This window comes from Scyliorhinus torazame, chromosome 4 (genome assembly GCF_047496885.1).
Source record: "Scyliorhinus torazame isolate Kashiwa2021f chromosome 4, sScyTor2.1, whole genome shotgun sequence".
Taxonomy (NCBI): domain Eukaryota; kingdom Metazoa; phylum Chordata; class Chondrichthyes; order Carcharhiniformes; family Scyliorhinidae; genus Scyliorhinus; species Scyliorhinus torazame.
In genome coordinates, this window is record NC_092710.1 from 340,317,525 (window position 1) to 340,340,293 (window position 22,769).

Genomic DNA, 22,769 nt, shown 5'->3' on the forward strand with positions numbered 1-22,769 from the left:
TGAGGAAGCTCTGAGTGAGGAAGCTCTGAGTGAGGAAGCTCTGAGTGAGGAAACTCTGAGTGAGGAAACTCTGAGTGAGTGCGGTAACTCTGAGGGAGTGGGTGAGGTAACTGAGTGAATGAGCTAACTCTGAGTGAGTGAGGTAAATCTGAGAGTGAGTGAGGTAGCTGAGTGAGTGAGGTAACTCTGAATGAGTGAGGTAACTGTGTGAGTGAGGTAACTGTGTGAGTGAGGTAACTGTGAGTGAGTGAGGTAACTGTGAGTGAGTGAGGTAACTGTGAGTGAATGAGATAACTGTGAGTGAATGAGATAACTGTGAGTGAGGTAGCTGAGTGAGTGAGGTAACTCTGAATGAGTGAGTGAGGTAACTGAGTGAGTGAGTGAAGTAACTCTGAGTGAGTGAGGTAACTCTGAGTGAGTGAAGTAACTGTGAGTGAGTGAGGTAACTGTGTGAATGAGGTAACTGAATGAGTGAGGTAACTGTGAGTGAGTGAGATAACTGTGAGTGAGGTAACTGTGTGTGAGGTAACTGTGAGTGAGTGAGGTAACTGAGCGAGTGAGGTAAATCTGAGTGAGTCAGTGAAATAACTGAGAGTGAGTGAAGTAACTCTGCGTGAGTGAGGTAACTGTGTGAGTGAGGTAACTGTGTGAGTGAGGTAGCTGTGTGAGTGAGGTAACTGTGAGTGAGTGAGGTAACTGTGAGTGAGTGAGGTAACTGTGAGTGAATGAGATAACTGTGAGTGAGGTAACTGTGTGAGTGAGGTAACTGTGTGAGTGAGGTAAAGGTGAGTGAGTGAGGTAAATCTGAGAGTGAGTGAGGTAACTGAGAGTGAGGTAAATCTGAGTGAGTCAGTGAAGTAACTCTGAGAGAGTGAGTAAAGTAACTGTGAGTGAGTGAGTGAGGTAACTGAGTGAGTGAGGTAACTGTGAGTGAATGAGGTAACTGAGTGAATGAGGTAACTGAATGAGTGAGGTAACTGTGAGTGAGTGAGATAACTGTAAGTGAGTGAGGTAACTGCGAGTGAGGAATCTGAGTACGTGAGGTAACTGATGAGTGAGGTAACTGAGTGAGTGAAGTAACTCTGAATGAATAGTGAGGTAACTCTGAGTGAGTGAGGTAACTGAGTGGGTGAGGTAACTGAGTGGGTGAGGTAACTCTTGAGGGAGAGAGGTAACTCTGAGTGAGTGAGTGAGGTAACTGAGTGAGTGAGGTAAATCTGAGTGAGTGAGTGAGGTAACTGTGAGTGAGTGAGGTAACTGAGTGAGTGAGTGAGGTAACTGTGAGTGAGTGAGGTAACTGAGTGAGTGAGGTAACCAAGTGAGTGAGTGAAGTAACTCTGAGTGAGTGAGGTAACTGTGAAGGAGTGTAAATTGCTCTGCAAATTCTATGAGTGAGGTAACTCTTGAGGGAGCGAGGTAACTGAGTGAGTGTGGTAACTGTGAGTGAGTGAGGTAACTGTGAGTGAGGAATCTGAGTGAGTGAGGTAACTGTGAGTGAGTGAGGCAACTGTGAGTAAGAGAGTGAGGTAGCTCTGAGTGAGGTAACTCTGAGTGGGGTATCTGAGTGAGTGAGTGACGTAACTGATGAGTGAGGTGAGTGAGTGAGGTAACTGAGTGAGTGAGGTAACTGAGTGAGGCAACTCTGAGTGCATGAGGTAACGGAGTGGGTGAGGTAACTCTTGAGGGAGTGAGGTAACTCTGAGGGGGTGAGGTAACTCTGAGGAAGTGAGGTAATTCTGAGGGAGTAGGTAACTCTGAGGGAGTGACGTGGCTCTGAGTGAGTGAGGTGGCTCTGAGTGAGTGAGATGGCTCTGAGTGAGTGAGGTGACTGAGTGAGTGAGGTGACTCTGAGTGAGGTGGCTCTGAGTGAGTGAGGTGGCTCTGAGTGAGTGAGGTGGCTCTGAGTGAGTGAGGTGGCTCTGAGTGAGTGAGGTGGCTCTGAGTGAGTGAGGTGGCTCTGAGTGAGTGAGGTGGCTCTGAGTGAGTGAGGTGGATCTGAGTAAGTGAACTCTGAGTGAATGAGTGAGGTAACTCTGAGTGAGTGAGTGAGTTGGCTGAGTGAGGTAACTGAGTGAGTGAGGTAACTGAGAGAGTGGGTGAGGTAACTGAGTGAATGAGCTAACTCGGAGTGAGTGAGGTAAATCTGAGAGTGAGTGAGGTAACTGAGTGAGTGAGGTAACTGAGTGAGTGAGGTAACAGTGAGTGAATGAGGTAACTGTGTGAGTGAGGTAACTGTGTGAGTGAGGTAAATCTGAGAGTGAGTGAGGTAACTGAGTGAGTGAGGTAACTGTGAGTGAGTGAGTGGGTGGCTGAGTGAGTGAGGTAACTGAGTGAGTGAGGTAACTCTTAGTGAGTGAGGTAACTGAGTTAGTGAGGTAACTGAGTTAGTGAGGTAACTGAGTGCGTGAGGTAACTCTGAGTAAGTGAGGTAATTGAGTGAGTGAGGTAACTGAGTGAGTGAGGTAACTCTGAGTGAGTGAGGTAACTCTGAGTGAGTGAGGTAACTCTGAGTGAGTGGGTGAGGTAACTGAGTGAATGAGCTAACTCTGAGTGAGTGAGGTAAATCTGAGAGTGAGTGAGGTAGCTGAGTGAGTGAGGTAACTGACTGAGTCAGTGAAGTGACTCTGAGTGAGTGAGTGAAGTAACTCTGAATGGGTGAGGTAACTGAGTGAGTGAAGTAACTCTGAGTGAGTGAGGTAACTGTAAGTGAGTGAGGTAACTGTGAGTGAGTGAGGTAACTGTGAGTGAGGTAACTGTGTGAATGAGGTAACTGTGTGAGTGAGGTAACTGTGTGAGTGAGGTAACTGTGAGTGAGTGAGGTAAATCTGAGAGTGAGTGAGGTAACTGAGTGAGTGAAGTAACTGAGTGAGTGAGGTAACTCTGAGTGAGTGAGGGAGGTGGCTGAGTGAGTGAGGTAACTGAGTGAGTGAGGTGACTCTTAGTGAGTGAGGTAACTCCGAGTTAGTGAGGTAATTGAGTGAGTGAGGTAACTGAGTGAGTGAAGTAACTCTGAGTGAGTGAGGTAACTGTAAGTGAGTGAGGTAACTGTGAGTGAGTGAGGTAACTGTGAGTGAGGTAAATCTGAGTGAGTGAGGTAACTGAGTGAGTGAAATAACTGAGTGAATGAGGTAACTAAATGAGTGAGGTAACTGTGAGTGAGTGAGGTAAATCTGAGAGTGAGTGAGGTAACTGAGTGAGCGAGGTAACTGTGAGTGAATGAGGTAACTGAATGAGTGAGGTAACTGTGAGTGAGTGAGATAACTGTAAGTGAGTGAGGTAACTGTGTGAGTGAGGTAACTGAGTGAGTGAGGTAACTGTGAGTGAGTGAGATAACTGTAAGTGAGTGAGGTAACTTGTGTGAGTGAGGTAACTGTGAGAGTGAGGTAACTGTGAGAGTGAGGTAACTGTGAGAGTGAGGGGCTCTGAGTGATAATGGGGCTCTGAGTGAGTGAGTTAGGGGCTCTGAGTGAGTGAGGGGCTCTGAGTGAGTGAGAGGCTCTGAGTGAATGAGTATGGGGCTCTGAGTGAATGAGTTAGAGGCTCTGAGTGAGTGAGGGGGCTCTGAGTGAGTGAGTGAGGGGCTCTGAGTGAGTGAGAGAGCTCTGAGTAAGTGAGTGAGGGGCTCTGAGTGAGTGAGTGAGGGGCTCTGAGTGAGTGAGTGAGGGGCTCTGAGTGAGTGAGTGAGGGGCTCTGAGTGAGTGAGAGAGCTCTGAGTAAGTGAGTGAGGGGCTCTGAGTGAGTGAGTGAGGGGCTCTGAGTGAGTGAGTGAGGGGCTCTGAGTGAGTGAGTGAGGGGCTCTGAGTGAGTGAGTGAGGGGCTCTGAGTGAGTGAGTGAGGGGCTCTGAGTGAGTGAGGGGCTCTGAGTGAGTGAGGGGCTCTGAGTGAGTGAGGGGCTGCGAGTGAGTGAGGGGCTGCGAGTGAGTGAGGGGCTGCGAGTGAGTGAGGGGCTGCGAGTGAGTGAGGGGCTCCGAGTGAGTGAGGGGCTCCGAGTGAGTGAGGGGCTCCGAGTGAGTGAGGGGTTCCGAGTGAGTGAGGGGCTCCGAGTGAGTGAGGGGCTCTGAGTGAGTGAGTGAGGTTTTCTGAGTGAGTGAGGGACTCTGAGTGAGGGGCTCTGAGTGAGTGAGAGGGCTCTGAGTGAATGAGTGATGGGCTCTGAGTGAGGGGCTCTGAGTGAGTGAGGGGCTCTGAGTGAGTGAGGGGCTCTGAGTGAGTGAGGGGCTCTGAGTGAGTGAGGGGCTCTGAGTGAGTGAGGGGCTCTGAGTGAGTGAGGGGCTCTGAGTGAGTGAGGGGCTCTGAGTGAGTGAGGGGCTGAGTGAGGGGCTCTGAGTGAGTGAGTGAGGGGCTCTGAGTGAGTGAGTAAGGAGCTCTGAGTGAGTGAGAGGCTCTGAGTGAGTGAGTGAGAGGCTCTGAGTGAATGAGTGAGAGGCTCTGAGTGAATGAGTGAGAGGCTCTGAGTGAGTGAGTGAGGGGCTCTGAGTGAGTGAGGGGCTCTGAGTGAGTGAGTGAGGGGCTCTGAGTGAGTGAGTGAGTGAGGGGCTCTGAGTGAGTGAGTGAGGGGCTCTGAGTGAGTGAGGGGCTCTGAGAGTGAGTGAGGGGCTCTGAGAGTGAGTGAGGGGCTCTGAGTGAGTGAGGGGCTCTGAGTGAGTGAGGGGCTCTGAGTGAGGGGGCTCTGAGTGAGTGAGTGAGGGGTCTCTGAGTGAGTGAGGGTCTCTGAGTGAGTGAGGGTCTCTGAGTGAGTGAGGGTCTCTGAGTGAGTGAGGGTCTCTGAGTGAGTGAGGGGCTCTGAGTGAGTGAGGGGCTCTGAGTGAGTGAGGGGCTCTGACTGAGTGAGGGGCTCTGAGTGAGTGAGGGGCTCTGAGTGAGTGAGGGGCTCTGAGTGAGTGAGGGGCTCTGAGTGAGTGAGTGAGGGGCTCTAAGTGAGTGAAGGGCTCTGAGTGAGTGAGGGGGCTCTGAGTGAGTGAGGGGCTCTGAGTGAGTGAGGGGCTCTGAGTGAGTGAGGGGGCTCTGAGTGAGTGAGGGGCTCTGAGTGAGTGAGGGGGCTCTGAGTGAGTGAGGGGCTCTGAGTGAGTGAGGGGCTCTGAGTGAGTGAGGGGCTCTGAGTGAGTGAGTGAGGGGGCTCTGAGTGAGTGAGTCAGGGGCTCTGAGTGAGTGAGTGAGGGGCTCTGAGTGAGTGAGGGGCTCTGAGTGAGTGAGGGGCTCTGAGTGAGTGAGAGGGCTCTGAGTGAGTGAGAGGGCTCTGAGTGAGTGAGGGGCTCTGAGTGAGGGGCTCTGAGTGAGTGAGGGGCTCTGAGTGAGTGAGGGGCTCTGAGTGAGTGAGGGGCTCTGAGTGAGTGAGGGGTTCTGAGAGAGTGAGGGGGCTCTGAGTGAGTGAGGGGGCTCTGAGTGAGTGAGGGGGCTCTGAGTGAGTGAGGGGCTATGAGTGATTGAGTGAGGGGCACTGAGTGAGTGAGGGGCTCTGAGTGAGTGAGGGGGCTCTGAGTGAGTGAGGGGGCTCTGAGTGAGTGAGGGGCTCTGAGTGAGTGAGGGGCTCTGAGTGAGTGAGGGGCTCTGAGTGAGTGAGGGGCTCTGAGTGAGTGAGGGGTTCTGAGTGAGTGAGGGGTTCTGAGTGAGTGAGGGGGCTCTGAGTGAGTGAGGGGCTCTGAGTGAGTGAGGGGCTCTGAGTGAGTGAGGGGCTCTGAGTGAGTGAGGGGGCTCTGAGTGAGTGAGGGGGCTCTGAGTGAGTGAGGGGGCTCTGAGTGAGTGAGGGGGCTCTGAGTGAGTGAGGGTCTCTGAGTGAGTGAGGGGCTGAGTGAGTGAGGGGCTGAGTGAGTGAGGGGCTCTGAGTGAGTGAGGGGCTCTGAGTGAGTGAGGGGCTCTGAGTGAGTGAGGGGCTGAGTGAGTGAGGGGCTGAGTGAGTGAGGGGCTGAGTGAGTGAGGGGCTGAGTGAGTGAGGGGCTGAGTGAGTGAGGGGCTGAGTGAGGGACTCTGAGTGAGTGAGGGGCTCTGAGTGAGTGAGAGGGCTCTGAGTGAGTGAGGGGCTCTGAGTGAGTGAGGGGCTCTGAGTGAGTGAGGGGGCTCTGAGTGAGTGAGTGAGGGGCTCTGAGTGAGTGAGGGGCTCTGAGTGAGTGAGGGGCTCTGAGTAAGTGAGGGGCTCTGAGTGAGTGAGGGGCTCTGAGTGAGTGAGGGGCTCTGAGTGAGTGAGGGGGCTCTGAGTGAGTGAGGGGGCTCTGAGTGAGTGAGGGGCTCTGAGTGAGTGAGTGAGGGGCTCTGAGTGAGTGAGTGAGGGGCTCTGAGTGAGTGAGGGGCTCTGAGTGAGTGGGGGGCTCTCAGTGAGTGAGGGGCTCTGAGTGAGTGAGGGGCTCTGAGTGAGTGAGGGGCTCTGAGTGAGTGAGGGGCTGAGTGAGTGAGGGGCTCTGAGTGAGTGAGGGGCTGTGAGTGAGTGAGGGGCTGAGTGTGAGTGAGGGGCTCTGAGTGAGTGAGGGGCTGAGTGAGTGAGGGGCTCTGAGTGAGTGAGGGGCTGAGTGAGTGAGGGGCTGAGTGAGTGAGGGGCTGAGTGAGTGAGGGGCTCTGAGTGAGTGAGGGGCTCTGAGTGAGTGAGAGGCTCTGAGTGAGTGAGGGGCTCTGAGTGAGTGAGGGGCTCTGAGTGAGTGAGGGGCTCTGAGTAAGTGAGTGAGGGGCTCTGAGTGAGTGAGGGGCTCTGAGTGAGTGAGGGGCTCTGAGTGAGTAAGGGGGCTCTGAGTGAGTGAAGGCCTGAGTGAGTGAGGGGCTCTGAGTGAGTGAGTGAGGGGCTCTGAGTGAATGAGTGAGGGGCTCTGAGTGAGTGAGGGGCTCTGAGTGAGTGAGGGGCTCTGAGTGAGTGAGGGGCTCTGAGTGAGTGAGTGAGGGGCTCTGAGTGAGTGAGTGAGGGGCTCTGAGTGAGTGAGTGAGGGGCTCTGAGTGAGTGAGGGGGCTCTGAGTGAGTGAGGGGCTGAGTGAGTGAGGGGCTCGGAGTGAGTGAGTGAGGGGCTCTGAGTGAATGAGTGAGGGGCTCGGAGTGAGTGAGGGGGCTCTGAGTGAGTGAGGGGGCTCTGAGTGAGCGAGGGGCTCTGAGTGAGTGAGGGGCTCTGAGTGAGTGAGGGGCTGAGTGAGGGGGCTCTGAGTGAGTGAGGGGGCTCTGAGTGAGTGAGGGGCTCTGAGTGAGTGAGGGGGCTCTGAGTGACTGAGTGAGGGGCTCTGAGTGAGTGAGGGGCTCTGAGTGAGTGAGGGGCTCTGAGTGAGTGAGGGGCTCTGAGTGAGTGAGGGGCTCTGAGTGAGTGAGGGGCTCTGAGTGAGTTAGTGAGGGGCTCTGAGTGAGTGAGTGAGGGGCTCTGAGTGAGTGAGTGAGGGGCTCTGAGTGAGTGAGTGAGGGGCTCTGAGTGAGTGAGGGGCTCTGAGTGAGTGAGGGGGCTCTGAGTGAGTGAGGGGGCTCTGAGTGAGTGAGGGGCTCTGAGTGAGTGAGGGGCTCTGAGTGAGTGAGGGGCTATGAGTGAGTGAGGGGCTCTGAGTGAGTGAGGGGCTCTGAGTGAGTGAGGGGCTCTGAGTGAGGGGCTCTGAGTGAGTGAGGGGCTGAGTGAGTGAGGGGCTCTGAGTGAGTGAGGCTCTGAGTGAGTGAGGGGCTCTGAGTGAGTGAGGGGCTCTGAGTGAGTGAGGGGCTCTGAGTGAGTGAGTTGGCTCTGAGTGAGTGAGGGGCTGAGTGAGTGAGGGGCTGAGTGAGTGAGGGGCTCTGAGTGAGTGAGGGGCTCTGAGTGAGTGAGGGGCTCTGAGTGAGTGAGGGGCTCTGAGTGAGTGAGGGGCTGAGTGAGTGAGGGGCTGAGTGGGTGAGGGGCTCTGAGTGAGTGAGGGGCTCTGAGTGAGTGAGGGGCTCTGAGTGAGTGAGGGGCTCTGAGTGAGTTAGGGGCTCTGAGTGAGTAAGGGCTCTGAGTGAGTGAGGGGCTCTGAGTGAGTGAGGGGGCTCTGAGTGAGTGAGGGCCTGAGTGAGTGAGGGGCTCTGAGTGAGTGAGTGAGGGGCTCTGAGTGAATGAGTGAGGGGCTCTGAGTGAGTGAGGGGCTCTGAGTGAGTGAGTGAGGGGCTCTGAGTGAGTGAGGGGGCTCTGAGTGAGTGAGGGGGCTCTGAGTGAGTGAGGGGGCTCTGAGTGAGTGAGGGGCTCTGAGTGAGTGAGTGAGGGGCTCTGAGTGAATGAGTGAGGGGCTCTGAGTGAGTGAGGGGGCTGAGTGAGTGAGGGGCTCTGAGTGAGTGAGGGGCTCTGAGTGAGTGAGGGGCCCTGAGTGAGTGAGGGGCTCTGAGTGAGTGAGGGGCTCTGAGTGAGCGAGGGGCTGAGTGAGGGGGCTCTGAGTGAGTGAGGGGGCTCTGAGTGAGTGAGGGGCTCTGAGTGAGTGAGGGGGCTCTGAGTGAGTGAGGGGCACTGAGTGAGTGAGTGAGGGGCTCTGAGTGAGTGAGGGGCTCTGAGTGAGTGAGGGGCTCTGAGTGAGTGAGGGGCTCTGAGTGAGTGAGTGAGGGGCTCTGAGTGAGTGAGTGAGGGGCTCTGAGTGAGTGAGTGAGGGGCTCTGAGTGAGTGAGGGGCTCTGAGTGAGTGAGGGGCTCTGAGTGAGTGAGGGGGCTCTGAGTGAGTGAGGGGCTCTGAGTGAGTGAGGGGCTCTGAGTGAGTGAGGGGCTCTGAGTGAGTGAGGGGCTCTGAGTGAGTGAGTGAGGGGGCTCTGAGTGAGTGAGTGAGGGGGCTCTGAGTGAGTGAGGGGGCTGAGTGAGTGAGGGGCTCTGAGTGAGTGAGGGGGCTCTGAGTGAGTGAGGGGGCTCTGAGTGAGTGAGGGGCTCTGAGTGAGTGAGGGGCTCTGAGTGAGTGAGGGGCTCTGAGTGAGTGAGGGGCTCTGAGTGAGTGAGGGGCTCTGAGTGAGTGAGGGGCTCTGAGTGAGTGAGGGGCTCTGAGTGAGTGAGGGGCTGTGAGTGAGTGAGGGGCTGAGTGAGTGAGTGAGGGGCTCTGAGTGAGTGAGGGGCTCTGAGTGAGTGAGTGAGGGGCTCTGAGTGAGTGAGTGAGGGGCTCTGAGTGAGTGAGGGGCTCTGAGTGAGTGAGGGGCTCTGAGTGAGTGAGGGGCTCTGAGTGAGTGAGTGAGGGGGCTCTGAGTGAGTGAGTGAGGGGCTGAGTGAGTGGGTGAGGGGCTCTGAGTGAGTGAGGGGCTCTGAGTGAGTGAGTGAGGGGCTCAGAGTGAGTGAGGGGCTCTGAGTGAGTGAGTGAGGGGCTCTGAGTGAGTGAGTGAGGGGCTCTGAGTGAGTGAGGGGCTCTGAGTGAGTGAGTGAGGGGTTCTGAGTGAGTGAGGGGCTGAGTGAGTGAAGTAACTGAGTGAGTGAGGTAACTCTGAGTGAGTGAGGGAGGTGGCTGAGTGAGTGAGGTAACTGAGTGAGTGAGGTGACTCTTAGTGAGTGAGGTAACTCCGAGTTAGTGAGGTAATTGAGTGAGTGAGGTAACTGAGTGAGTGAAGTAACTCTGAGTGAGTGAGGTAACTGTAAGTGAGTGAGGTAACTGTGAGTGAGTGAGGTAACTGTGAGTGAGGTAAATCTGAGTGAGTGAGGTAACTGAGTGAGTGAAATAACTGAGTGAATGAGGTAACTAAATGAGTGAGGTAACTGTGAGTGAGTGAGGTAAATCTGAGAGTGAGTGAGGTAACTGAGTGAGCGAGGTAACTGTGAGTGAATGAGGTAACTGAATGAGTGAGGTAACTGTGAGTGAGTGAGATAACTGTAAGTGAGTGAGGTAACTGTGTGAGTGAGGTAACTGAGTGAGTGAGGTAACTGTGAGTGAGTGAGATAACTGTAAGTGAGTGAGGTAACTTGTGTGAGTGAGGTAACTGTGAGAGTGAGGTAACTGTGAGAGTGAGGTAACTGTGAGAGTGAGGGGCTCTGAGTGATAATGGGGCTCTGAGTGAGTGAGTTAGGGGCTCTGAGTGAGTGAGGGGCTCTGAGTGAGTGAGAGGCTCTGAGTGAATGAGTATGGGGCTCTGAGTGAATGAGTTAGAGGCTCTGAGTGAGTGAGGGGGCTCTGAGTGAGTGAGTGAGGGGCTCTGAGTGAGTGAGAGAGCTCTGAGTAAGTGAGTGAGGGGCTCTGAGTGAGTGAGTGAGGGGCTCTGAGTGAGTGAGTGAGGGGCTCTGAGTGAGTGAGTGAGGGGCTCTGAGTGAGTGAGAGAGCTCTGAGTAAGTGAGTGAGGGGCTCTGAGTGAGTGAGTGAGGGGCTCTGAGTGAGTGAGTGAGGGGCTCTGAGTGAGTGAGTGAGGGGCTCTGAGTGAGTGAGTGAGGGGCTCTGAGTGAGTGAGTGAGGGGCTCTGAGTGAGTGAGGGGCTCTGAGTGAGTGAGGGGCTCTGAGTGAGTGAGGGGCTGCGAGTGAGTGAGGGGCTGCGAGTGAGTGAGGGGCTGCGAGTGAGTGAGGGGCTGCGAGTGAGTGAGGGGCTCCGAGTGAGTGAGGGGCTCCGAGTGAGTGAGGGGCTCCGAGTGAGTGAGGGGTTCCGAGTGAGTGAGGGGCTCCGAGTGAGTGAGGGGCTCTGAGTGAGTGAGTGAGGTTTTCTGAGTGAGTGAGGGACTCTGAGTGAGGGGCTCTGAGTGAGTGAGAGGGCTCTGAGTGAATGAGTGATGGGCTCTGAGTGAGGGGCTCTGAGTGAGTGAGGGGCTCTGAGTGAGTGAGGGGCTCTGAGTGAGTGAGGGGCTCTGAGTGAGTGAGGGGCTCTGAGTGAGTGAGGGGCTCTGAGTGAGTGAGGGGCTCTGAGTGAGTGAGGGGCTGAGTGAGGGGCTCTGAGTGAGTGAGTGAGGGGCTCTGAGTGAGTGAGTAAGGAGCTCTGAGTGAGTGAGAGGCTCTGAGTGAGTGAGTGAGAGGCTCTGAGTGAATGAGTGAGAGGCTCTGAGTGAATGAGTGAGAGGCTCTGAGTGAGTGAGTGAGGGGCTCTGAGTGAGTGAGGGGCTCTGAGTGAGTGAGTGAGGGGCTCTGAGTGAGTGAGTGAGTGAGGGGCTCTGAGTGAGTGAGTGAGGGGCTCTGAGTGAGTGAGGGGCTCTGAGAGTGAGTGAGGGGCTCTGAGAGTGAGTGAGGGGCTCTGAGTGAGTGAGGGGCTCTGAGTGAGTGAGGGGCTCTGAGTGAGGGGGCTCTGAGTGAGTGAGTGAGGGGTCTCTGAGTGAGTGAGGGTCTCTGAGTGAGTGAGGGTCTCTGAGTGAGTGAGGGTCTCTGAGTGAGTGAGGGTCTCTGAGTGAGTGAGGGGCTCTGAGTGAGTGAGGGGCTCTGAGTGAGTGAGGGGCTCTGACTGAGTGAGGGGCTCTGAGTGAGTGAGGGGCTCTGAGTGAGTGAGGGGCTCTGAGTGAGTGAGGGGCTCTGAGTGAGTGAGTGAGGGGCTCTAAGTGAGTGAAGGGCTCTGAGTGAGTGAGGGGGCTCTGAGTGAGTGAGGGGCTCTGAGTGAGTGAGGGGCTCTGAGTGAGTGAGGGGGCTCTGAGTGAGTGAGGGGCTCTGAGTGAGTGAGGGGGCTCTGAGTGAGTGAGGGGCTCTGAGTGAGTGAGGGGCTCTGAGTGAGTGAGGGGCTCTGAGTGAGTGAGTGAGGGGGCTCTGAGTGAGTGAGTCAGGGGCTCTGAGTGAGTGAGTGAGGGGCTCTGAGTGAGTGAGGGGCTCTGAGTGAGTGAGGGGCTCTGAGTGAGTGAGAGGGCTCTGAGTGAGTGAGAGGGCTCTGAGTGAGTGAGGGGCTCTGAGTGAGGGGCTCTGAGTGAGTGAGGGGCTCTGAGTGAGTGAGGGGCTCTGAGTGAGTGAGGGGCTCTGAGTGAGTGAGGGGTTCTGAGAGAGTGAGGGGGCTCTGAGTGAGTGAGGGGGCTCTGAGTGAGTGAGGGGGCTCTGAGTGAGTGAGGGGCTATGAGTGATTGAGTGAGGGGCACTGAGTGAGTGAGGGGCTCTGAGTGAGTGAGGGGGCTCTGAGTGAGTGAGGGGGCTCTGAGTGAGTGAGGGGCTCTGAGTGAGTGAGGGGCTCTGAGTGAGTGAGGGGCTCTGAGTGAGTGAGGGGTTCTGAGTGAGTGAGGGGTTCTGAGTGAGTGAGGGGGCTCTGAGTGAGTGAGGGGCTCTGAGTGAGTGAGGGGCTCTGAGTGAGTGAGGGGCTCTGAGTGAGTGAGGGGGCTCTGAGTGAGTGAGGGGGCTCTGAGTGAGTGAGGGGGCTCTGAGTGAGTGAGGGGGCTCTGAGTGAGTGAGGGGGCTCTGAGTGAGTGAGGGTCTCTGAGTGAGTGAGGGGCTGAGTGAGTGAGGGGCTGAGTGAGTGAGGGGCTCTGAGTGAGTGAGGGGCTCTGAGTGAGTGAGGGGCTCTGAGTGAGTGAGGGGCTGAGTGAGTGAGGGGCTGAGTGAGTGAGGGGCTGAGTGAGTGAGGGGCTGAGTGAGTGAGGGGCTGAGTGAGTGAGGGGCTGAGTGAGGGACTCTGAGTGAGTGAGGGGCTCTGAGTGAGTGAGAGGGCTCTGAGTGAGTGAGGGGCTCTGAGTGAGTGAGGGGCTCTGAGTGAGTGAGGGGGCTCTGAGTGAGTGAGTGAGGGGCTCTGAGTGAGTGAGGGGCTCTGAGTGAGTGAGGGGCTCTGAGTAAGTGAGGGGCTCTGAGTGAGTGAGGGGCTCTGAGTGAGTGAGGGGCTCTGAGTGAGTGAGGGGGCTCTGAGTGAGTGAGGGGGCTCTGAGTGAGTGAGGGGCTCTGAGTGAGTGAGTGAGGGGCTCTGAGTGAGTGAGTGAGGGGCTCTGAGTGAGTGAGGGGCTCTGAGTGAGTGGGGGGCTCTCAGTGAGTGAGGGGCTCTGAGTGAGTGAGGGGCTCTGAGTGAGTGAGGGGCTCTGAGTGAGTGAGGGGCTGAGTGAGTGAGGGGCTCTGAGTGAGTGAGGGGCTGTGAGTGAGTGAGGGGCTGAGTGTGAGTGAGGGGCTCTGAGTGAGTGAGGGGCTGAGTGAGTGAGGGGCTCTGAGTGAGTGAGGGGCTGAGTGAGTGAGGGGCTGAGTGAGTGAGGGGCTGAGTGAGTGAGGGGCTCTGAGTGAGTGAGGGGCTCTGAGTGAGTGAGAGGCTCTGAGTGAGTGAGGGGCTCTGAGTGAGTGAGGGGCTCTGAGTGAGTGAGGGGCTCTGAGTAAGTGAGTGAGGGGCTCTGAGTGAGTGAGGGGCTCTGAGTGAGTGAGGGGCTCTGAGTGAGTGAGGGGGCTCTGAGTGAGTGAAGGCCTGAGTGAGTGAGGGGCTCTGAGTGAGTGAGTGAGGGGCTCTGAGTGAATGAGTGAGGGGCTCTGAGTGAGTGAGGGGCTCTGAGTGAGTGAGGGGCTCTGAGTGAGTGAGGGGCTCTGAGTGAGTGAGTGAGGGGCTCTGAGTGAGTGAGTGAGGGGCTCTGAGTGAGTGAGTGAGGGGCTCTGAGTGAGTGAGGACGCTCTGAGTGAGTGAGGGGCTGAGTGAGTGAGGGGCTCGGAGTGAGTGAGTGAGGGGCTCTGAGTGAATGAGTGAGGGGCTCGGAGTGAGTGAGGGGGCTCTGAGTGAGTGAGGGGGCTCTGAGTGAGCGAGGGGCTCTGAGTGAGTGAGGGGCTCTGAGTGAGTGAGGGGCTGAGTGAGGGGGCTCTGAGTGAGTGAGGGGGCTCTGAGTGAGTGAGGGGCTCTGAGTGAGTGAGGGGGCTCTGAGTGACTGAGTGAGGGGCTCTGAGTGAGTGAGGGGCTCTGAGTGAGTGAGGGGCTCTGAGTGAGTGAGGGGCTCTGAGTGAGTGAGGGGCTCTGAGTGAGTGAGGGGCTCTGAGTGAGTTAGTGAGGGGCTCTGAGTGAGTGAGTGAGGGGCTCTGAGTGAGTGAGTGAGGGGCTCTGAGTGAGTGAGTGAGGGGCTCTGAGTGAGTGAGGGGCTCTGAGTGAGTGAGGGGGCTCTGAGTGAGTGAGGGGGCTCTGAGTGAGTGAGGGGCTCTGAGTGAGTGAGGGGCTCTGAGTGAGTGAGGGGCTATGAGTGAGTGAGGGGCTCTGAGTGAGTGAGGGGCTCTGAGTGAGTGAGGGGCTCTGAGTGAGGGGCTCTGAGTGAGTGAGGGGCTGAGTGAGTGAGGGGCTCTGAGTGAGTGAGGCTCTGAGTGAGTGAGGGGCTCTGAGTGAGTGAGGGGCTCTGAGTGAGTGAGGGGCTCTGAGTGAGTGAGTTGGCTCTGAGTGAGTGAGGGGCTGAGTGAGTGAGGGGCTGAGTGAGTGAGGGGCTCTGAGTGAGTGAGGGGCTCTGAGTGAGTGAGGGGCTCTGAGTGAGTGAGGGGCTCTGAGTGAGTGAGGGGCTGAGTGAGTGAGGGGCTGAGTGGGTGAGGGGCTCTGAGTGAGTGAGGGGCTCTGAGTGAGTGAGGGGCTCTGAGTGAGTGAGGGGCTCTGAGTGAGTTAGGGGCTCTGAGTGAGTAAGGGCTCTGAGTGAGTGAGGGGCTCTGAGTGAGTGAGGGGGCTCTGAGTGAGTGAGGGCCTGAGTGAGTGAGGGGCTCTGAGTGAGTGAGTGAGGGGCTCTGAGTGAATGAGTGAGGGGCTCTGAGTGAGTGAGGGGCTCTGAGTGAGTGAGTGAGGGGCTCTGAGTGAGTGAGGGGGCTCTGAGTGAGTGAGGGGGCTCTGAGTGAGTGAGGGGGCTCTGAGTGAGTGAGGGGCTCTGAGTGAGTGAGTGAGGGGCTCTGAGTGAATGAGTGAGGGGCTCTGAGTGAGTGAGGGGGCTGAGTGAGTGAGGGGCTCTGAGTGAGTGAGGGGCCCTGAGTGAGTGAGGGGCTCTGAGTGAGTGAGGGGCTCTGAGTGAGCGAGGGGCTGAGTGAGGGGGCTCTGAGTGAGTGAGGGGGCTCTGAGTGAGTGAGGGGCTCTGAGTGAGTGAGGGGGCTCTGAGTGAGTGAGGGGCACTGAGTGAGTGAGTGAGGGGCTCTGAGTGAGTGAGGGGCTCTGAGTGAGTGAGGGGCTCTGAGTGAGTGAGGGGCTCTGAGTGAGTGAGTGAGGGGCTCTGAGTGAGTGAGTGAGGGGCTCTGAGTGAGTGAGTGAGGGGCTCTGAGTGAGTGAGGGGCTCTGAGTGAGTGAGGGGCTCTGAGTGAGTGAGGGGGCTCTGAGTGAGTGAGGGGCTCTGAGTGAGTGAGGGGCTCTGAGTGAGTGAGGGGCTCTGAGTGAGTGAGGGGCTCTGAGTGAGTGAGTGAGGGGGCTCTGAGTGAGTGAGTGAGGGGGCTCTGAGTGAGTGAGGGGGCTGAGTGAGTGAGGGGCTCTGAGTGAGTGAGGGGGCTCTGAGTGAGTGAGGGGGCTCTGAGTGAGTGAGGGGCTCTGAGTGAGTGAGGGGCTCTGAGTGAGTGAGGGGCTCTGAGTGAGTGAGGGGCTCTGAGTGAGTGAGGGGCTCTGAGTGAGTGAGGGGCTCTGAGTGAGTGAGGGGCTCTGAGTGAGTGAGGGGCTCTGAGTGAGTGAGGGGCTGTGAGTGAGTGAGGGGCTGAGTGAGTGAGTGAGGGGCTCTGAGTGAGTGAGGGGCTCTGAGTGAGTGAGTGAGGGGCTCTGAGTGAGTGAGTGAGGGGCTCTGAGTGAGTGAGGGGCTCTGAGTGAGTGAGGGGCTCTGAGTGAGTGAGGGGCTCTGAGTGAGTGAGTGAGGGGGCTCTGAGTGAGTGAGTGAGGGGCTGAGTGAGTGGGTGAGGGGCTCTGAGTGAGTGAGGGGCTCTGAGTGAGTGAGTGAGGGGCTCAGAGTGAGTGAGGGGCTCTGAGTGAGTGAGTGAGGGGCTCTGAGTGAGTGAGTGAGGGGCTCTGAGTGAGTGAGGGGCTCTGAGTGAGTGAGTGAGGGGTTCTGAGTGAGTGAGGGGCTGAGTGAGTGAGGGGCTGAGTGAGTGAGGGGCTCTGAGTGAGTGAGGGGCTCTGAGTGAGTGAGGGGCTCTGAGTGAGTGAGTGAGGGGCTCTGAGTGAGTGAGGGGCTCTGAGTGAGTGAGGGGCTCTGAGTGAGTGAGGGGCTGAGTGAGTGAGGGGCTGAGTGAGTGAGGGGCTGAGTGAGTGAGTGAGGGGCTCTGAGTGAGTGAGTGAGGGGCTGAGTGAGGGAGGGGCTCTGAGTGAGTGAGTGAGGGGCTCTGAGTGAGTGAGGGGTTCTGAGTGAGTGAGGGGTTCTGAGTGAGTGAGGGGCTGAGTGAGTGAGTGAGGGGCTCTGAGTGAGTGAGTGAGGGGCTCTGAGTGAGGGAGGGGCTCTGAGTGAGTGAGTGAGGGGCTCTGAGTGAGTGAGGGGTTCTGAGTGAGTGAGGGGTTCTGAGTGAGTGAGGGGCTCTGAGTGAGTGAGGGGCTCTGAGTGAGTGAGGGGCTCTGAGTGAGTGAGGGGCTGAGTGAGTGAGGGGCTCTGAGTGAGTGAGTGAGGGGCTCTGAGTGAGTGAGGGGCTCTGAGTGAGTGAGGGGCTCTGAGTGAGTGAGGGGCTCTGAGGGAGTGAGTGAGGGGCTCTGAGTGAGTGAGTGAGGGGCTCTGAGTGAGTGAGGGGCTCTGAGTGAGTGAGTGAGGGGCTCTGAGTGAGTGAGTGAGGGGCTCTGAGTGAGTGAGTGAGGGGCTCTGAGTGAGTGAGTGAGGGGCTCTGAGTGAGTGAGTGAGGGGCTCTGAGTGAGTGAGTGAGGGGCTCTGAGTGAGTGAGGGGCTCTGAGTGAGTGAGGGGGCTCTGAGTGAGTGAGGGGGCTCTGAGTGAGTGAGGGGCTCTGAGTGAGCGAGGGGCTCTGAGTGAGTGAGGGGCTCTGAGTGAGTGAGGGGCTCTGAGTGAGTGAGGGGCTCTGAGTGAGTGAGGGGCTCTGAGTGAGTGAGGGGCTCTGAGTAAGTGAGGGGCTCTGAGTGAGTGAGGGGCTCTGAGTGAGTGAGGGGCTCTGAGTGAGTGAGGGGCTCTGAGTGAGTGAGTGAGGGGCTCTGAGTGAGTGAGTGAGGGGCTCTGAGTGAGTGAGGGGCTCTGAGTGAGTGAGGGGCTCTGAGTGAGTGAGGGGCTCTGAGTGAGTGAGTGAGGGGCTCTGAGTGAGTGAGTGAGGGGCTCTGAGTGAGTGAGTGAGGGGCTCTGAGTGAGTGAGTGAGGGGCTCTGAGTGAGTGAGGGGCTCTGAGTGAGTGAGGGGCTCTGAGTGAGTGAGGGGCTCTGAGTGAGTGATTGAGGGGCTCTGAGTGAGTGAAGGGCTCTGAGTGAGTGAGGGGCTCTGAGTGAGTGAGGGGCTCTGAGTGAGTGAGGGGCTCTGAGTGAGTGAGGGGCTCTGAGTGAGTGAGTGAGGGGCTCTGAGTGAGTGAGTGAGGGGCTCTGAGTGAGTGAGGGGCTCTGAGTGAGTGAGGGGCTCTGAGTGAGTGAGGGGCTCTGAGTGAGCGAGGGGCTCTGAGTGAGTGAGTGAGGGGCTCTGAGTGAGTGAGGGGCTCTGAGTGAGCGAGGGGCTCTGAGTGAGTGAGTGAGGGGCTCTGAGTGAGTGAGGGGCACTGAGTGAGTGAGGGGCTCTGAGTGAGTGAGTGAGGGGCTCTGAGTGAGTGAGGGGCTCTGAGTGAGCGAGGGGCTCTGAGTGAGCGAGGGGCTCTGAGTGAGCGAGGGGCTCTGAGTGAGTGAGGGGCTCTGAGTGAGTGAGTGAGGGGCTGTGAGTGAGTGAGGGGCTGTGAGTGAGTGAGTGAGGGGCTCTGAGTGAGTGAGTGAGGGGCTCTGAGTGAGTGAGGGGCTCTGAGTGAGTGAGGGGCTCTGAGTGAGTGAGGGGCTCTGAGTGAGTGAGTGAGGGGCTCTGAGTGAGTGAGGGGCTCTGAGTGAGTGAGGGGCTCTGAGTGAGTGAGGGGCTCTGAGTGAGTGAGGGAGGGGCTCTGAGTGAGTGAGGGAGGGGCTCTGAGTGAGTGAGTGAGGGGCTCTGAGTGAGTGAGTGAGGGGCTCTGAGTGAGTGAGGGGCTCTGAGTGAGTGAGGGGCTCTGAGTGAGTGAGGGGCTCTGAGTGAGTGAGGGGCTCTGAGTGAGTGAGGGGCTCTGAGTGAGTGAGGGGCTCTGAGTGAGTGAGGGGCTCTGAGTGAGTGAGTGAGGGGCTCTGAGTGAGTGAGGGGCTCTGAGTGAGTGAGGGGCTCTGAGTGAGTGAGGGGCTCTGAGTGAGTGAGTGAGGGGCTCTGAGTGAGTGAGGGGCTCTGAGTGAGTGAGGGGCTCTGAGTGAGTGAGGGGCTCTGAGTGAGTGAGGGGCTCTGAGTGAGTGAGTGAGGGGCTCTGAGTGAGTGAGGGTCTCTGAGTGAGTGAGGGGCTCTGAGTGAGTGAGTGAGGGGCTCTGAGTGAGTGAGTGAGGGGCTCTGAGTGAGTGAGGGGCTCTGAGTGAGTGAGGGGCTCTGAGTGAGTGAGGGGCTCTGAGTGAGTGAGGGGCTATGAGTGAGTGAGTGAGGGGCTCTGAGTGAGTGAGGGGCTCTGAGTGAGTGAGGGGCTCTGAGTGAGTGAGTGAGGGGCTCTGAGTGAGTGAGTGAGGGGCTCTGAGTGAGTGAGTGAGGGGCTCTGAGTGAGTGAGGGGCTCTGAGTGAGTGAGGGGGCTCTGAGTGAGTGAGGGGGCTCTGAGTGAGTGAGGGGCTCTGAGTGAGTGAGGGGGCTCTGAGTGAGTGAGGGGCTCTGAGTGAGTGAGGGGCTCTGAGTGAGTGAGGGGGCTCTGAGTGAGTGAGGGGCTCTGAGTGAGTGAGGGGGCTCTGAGTGAGTGAGGGGCTGTGAGTGAGGGGCTCTGAGTGAGTGAGGGGGCTCTGAGTGAGTGAGGGGCTCTGAGTGAGTGAGTGAGGGGCTGAGTGAGTGAGGGGGCTCTGAGTGAGTGAGGGGCTCTGAGTGAGTGAGGGGCTCTGAGTGAGTGAGGGGCTCTGAGTGAGTGAGGGGCTCTGAGTGAGTGAGGGGCTCTGAGTGAGTGAGTGAGGGGCTCTGAGTGAGTGAGTGAGGGGCTCTGAGTGAGTGAGGGGCTCTGAGTGAGTGAGGGGCTCTGAGTGAGTGAGGGGCTCTGAGTGAGTGAGGGGCTCTGAGTGAGTGAGGGGCTCTGAGTGAGTGAGGGGCTCTGAGTGAGTGAGTGAGGGGCTCTGAGTGAGTGAGTGAGGGGCTCTGAGTGAGTGAGGGGGCTCTGAGTGAGTGAGGGGCTCTGAGTGAGTGAGGGGCTCTGAGTGAGTGAGGGGGCTCTGAGTGAGTGAGGGGCTCTGAGTGAGTGAGGGGCTCTGAGTGAGCGAGGGGCTCTGAGTGAGTGAGTGAGGGGCTCTGAGTGAGTGAGTGAGGGGCTCTGAGTGAGTGAGTGAGGGGCTCTGAGTGAGTGAGGGGCTCTGAGTGAGTGAGGGGCTCTGAGTGAGTGAGGGGCTCTGAGTGAGTGAGGGGCTCTGAGTGAGTGAGGGGGCTCTGAGTGAGTGAGGGGGCTCTGAGTGAGTGAGGGGCTCTGAGTGAGTGAGGGGCTCTGAGTGAGTGAGGGGGCTCTGAGTGAGTGAGGGGCTCTGAGTGAGTGAGGGGCTCTGAGTGAGTGAGTGAGGGGCTCTGAGTGAGTGAGGGGCTCTGAGTGAGTGAGGGGGCTCTGAGTGAGTGAGGGGCTCTGAGTGAGTGAGGGGGCTCTGAGTGAGTGAGGGGCTCTGAGTGAGTGAGGGGCTCTGAGTGAGTGAGGGGCTCTGAGTGAGTGAGGGGCTCTGAGTGAGTGAGGGGGCTCTGAGTGAGTGAGGGACTCTGAGTGAGTGAGGGGCTCTGAGTGAGTGAGGGGCTGAGTGAGGGGGCTCTGAGTGAGTGAGGGGGCTCTGAGTGAGTGAGGGGCTCTGAGTGAGTGAGGGGCTCTGAGTGAGTGTGGGGCTCTGAGTGAGTGAGGGGCTCTGAGTGAGTGAGGGACTCTGAGTGAGTGAGGGGCTCTGAGTGAGTGAGGGGCTCTGAGTGAGTGTGGGGCTCTGAGTGAGTGTGGGGCTCTGAGTGAGTGAGGGACTCTGAGTGAGTGAGGGGCTCTGAGTGAGTGAGGGGCTCTGAGTGAGTGAGGGGCTCTGAGTGAGTGTGGGGCTCTGAGTGAGTGAGGGGCTCTGAGTGAGTGAGGGGCTCTGAGTGAGTGAGGGGCTCTGAGTGAGTGAGTGAGGGGGCTCTGAGTGAGTGAGGGGCTCTGAGTGAGTGAGGGGGCTCTGAGTGAGTGAGGGGCTCTGAGTGAGTGAGGGGCTCTGAGTGAGTGAGGGGCTCTGAGTGAGTGAGCGAGGGGCTCTGAGTGAGCGAGGGCTCTGAGTGAGTGAGGGTCTCTGAGTGAGTGAGGGGCTGAGTGAGTGAGGGGCTCTGAGTGAGTGAGGGGCTCTGAGTGAGTGAGGGGCTCTGAGTGAGTGAGGGGCCTCTGAGTGAGTGAGTGAGGGGCTCTGAGTGAGTGAGGGGCTCTGAGTGAGTGAGGGGGCTCTGAGTGAGTGAGGGGCTCTGAGTGAGTGAGGGGCTGAGTGAGTGAGGGGCTCTGAGTGAGTGAGCGAGGGGCTCTGAGTGAGCGAGGGGCTCTGAGTGAGTGAGTGAGGGGGCTCTGAGTGAGTGCGGGACTCTGAGTGAGTGAGGGGCTCTGAGTGAGTGAGGGGCTCTGAGTGAGTGAGGGGCTCTGAGTGAGTGAGGGGCTCTGAGTGAGTGAGGGGCTGAGTGAGTGAGGGGCTCTGAGTGAGTGAGGGGCTCTGAGTGAGTGAGGGGCTCTGAGTGAGTGAGGGGCTGAGTGAGTGAGGGGCTCTGAGTGAGTGAGGGGCTCTGAGTGAGTGAGGGGCTCTGAGTGAGTGAGGGCTCTGAGTGAGTGAGGGGCTCTGAGTGAGTGAGGGGCTCTGAGTGAGTGTGGGGCTCTGAGTGAGTGAGGGGCTCTGAGTGAGTGAGGGGCTCTGAGTGAGTGAGGGGCTCTGAGTGAGTGAGGGGCTCTGAGTGAGTGAGGGGCTCTGAGTGAGTGAGGGGCTCTGAGTGAGTGAGGGGCTGAGTGAGTGAGGGGTCTCTGAGTGAGTGAGTGAGGGGCTCTGAGTGAGTGAGGGGCTGAGTGAGTGAGGGGCTCTGAGTGAGTGAGGGGGCTCTGAGTGAGTGAGGGGCTCTGAGTGAGTGAGGGGGCTCTGAGTGAGTGAGGGGCTCTGAGTGAGTGAGGGGCTCTGAGTGAGTGAGGGCTCTGAGTGAGTGAGGGGCTCTGAGTGATGCTGATGACCCTCCCGCCCATTCTCACGTTTCTGGATGCCGAATTCTCTCAGCACCACCCGCTCGCGGATCAGCTCCACTCGCTCTCGCGCTGCCGCCATGACACCCGCTGACCTTTCACCCGGACGCACTCTCCGATCTCCGAGGCCTCCGCAGCTGTTCCGGTATTCAGCCGCGGGAGGAACCGGAGCTGCAAACATGGCGGCGGCGGCGACCGGGAGCGGGGAAGGCGGAGGAGGGAGAGGGGAATGGGGAACGTTCGAGGTACAATTATCAGAGAAAGTCGGCGTAATAGACTGACTCCCCGACCCCCCCCCCTATGAGAAATGAGCACCTCACCCCGACCCCCCCCTCACCCCGACCTCACCCCCTCACCCCGACCCCCCCCCTCACCCCGACCCCCCCCCTCACCCCGACCCCCCCCCTCACCCCGACCCCCCCCCTCACCCCGACCCCCCCCCCTCACCCCGACCCCCCCCCCTCACCCCGACCCCCCCCCTCACCCCGACCCCCCCCCTCACCCCGACCCTCACCCCGACCCCTCACCCCGACCCCCCCCCTCACCCCGACCCCCCCCCCCTCACCCCGACCCCCCCCTCACCCCGACCCTCACCCCGACCCCCCCCCCTCACCCCGACCCCCCCCCTCACCCCGACCCCCCCCCCTCACCCCGACCCCCCCCCTCACCCCGACCCCCCCCCTCACCCCGACCCCCCCCCCCTCACCCCGACCCCCCTCACCCCGACCCCCCTCACCCCGACCCCCCCCCCTCACCCCGACCCCCCCCCCCTCACCCCGACCCCCCCCCCTCACCCCGACCCCCTCACCCCGACCCCCTCACCCCGACCCCCCCCTCACCCCGACCCCCCCCTCACCCCGACCCCCTCACCCCGACCCCCCCCTCACCCCGACCCCCCCCCTCACCCCGACCCCCCCCCTCACCCCGACCCCCCCCTCACCCCGACCCCCCCCTCACCCCGACCCCCCCCCTCACCCCGACCCGACCCCCCCTCCCCTCGCCCCGACCCCCCCTCCCCTCGCCCCAACCCCCCCTCCCCTCGCCCCGACCCCCTCGCCCCGACCCCCCCTCCCCTCGCCCCGACCCCCCCTCCCCTCGCCCCGACCCCCCCCTCCCCTCGCCCCGACTCCCCCTCCCCTCGCCCCGACTCCCCTCGCCCCGACTCCCCTCGCCCGACTCCCCTCGCCCCGACTCCCTCGCCCCCGACTCCCCTCGCCCCGACTCCCCTCGCCCCGACCCCCCTCGCCCCGACCCCCCTCGCCCCGACCCCCCTCGCCCCGACCCCCCTCGCCCCCGACCCCCCTCGCCCCCGACCCCCCTCGCCCCGACCCCCTCGCCCCGACCCCCCTCGCCCCGACCCCCCTCGCCCCGACCCCCCCTCGCCCCGACCCCCCCTCGCCCCGACCCCCCTCGCCCCGACCCCCCTCGCCCCGACCCCCCTCGCCCCGACCCCCCTCGCCCGACCCCCCTCCGCCCCTCGCCCCGACCCCCCCCTCCCCTCGCCCCGACCCCCCCTCCCCTCGCCCCGACCCCCCTCGCCCCGACCCCCCCTCCCCTCGCCCCGACCCCCCCCTCCCCCGCCCCGACCCCCCCCTCCCCTCGCCCCGACCCCCCCTCCCCTCGCCCCGACCCCCCCCTCCCCTCGCCCCGACCCCCCCCTCCCCTCGCCCCCGACCCCCCCCCTCCCCTCGCCCCGACCCCCCCCTCCCCTCGCCCCGACCCCCCCCTCCCTCGCCCCG

The 22,769-nt window shown here is 59.5% G+C and overlaps 2 protein-coding genes across 3 annotated transcripts in view; one reads left to right on the top strand and one right to left on the bottom strand.

Moving 5' to 3' along the window:
- Positions 1 to 21,112, bottom strand: part of polr1c (RNA polymerase I and III subunit C) — a 72,798-nt gene extending 51,686 nt beyond the window's left edge. The window contains exon 1 of the mRNA XM_072500590.1: positions 21,068 to 21,112. Within this exon, the coding sequence (XP_072356691.1) occupies positions 21,068 to 21,112 (45 nt within the window). The remainder of the gene's footprint in view (positions 1 to 21,067) is intronic.
- Positions 21,113 to 21,167: 55 nt separating this feature from the next.
- Positions 21,168 to 22,769, top strand: part of yipf3 (Yip1 domain family, member 3) — a 41,810-nt gene continuing 40,208 nt past the window's right edge. For both annotated transcript variants that reach the window (XM_072500268.1, XM_072500267.1), the window contains exon 1: positions 21,168 to 21,275. In XM_072500268.1, coding sequence (XP_072356369.1) covers positions 21,210 to 21,275 — 66 coding nt within the window. In that variant the 5' untranslated portion in view covers positions 21,168 to 21,209. The remainder of the gene's footprint in view (positions 21,276 to 22,769) is intronic.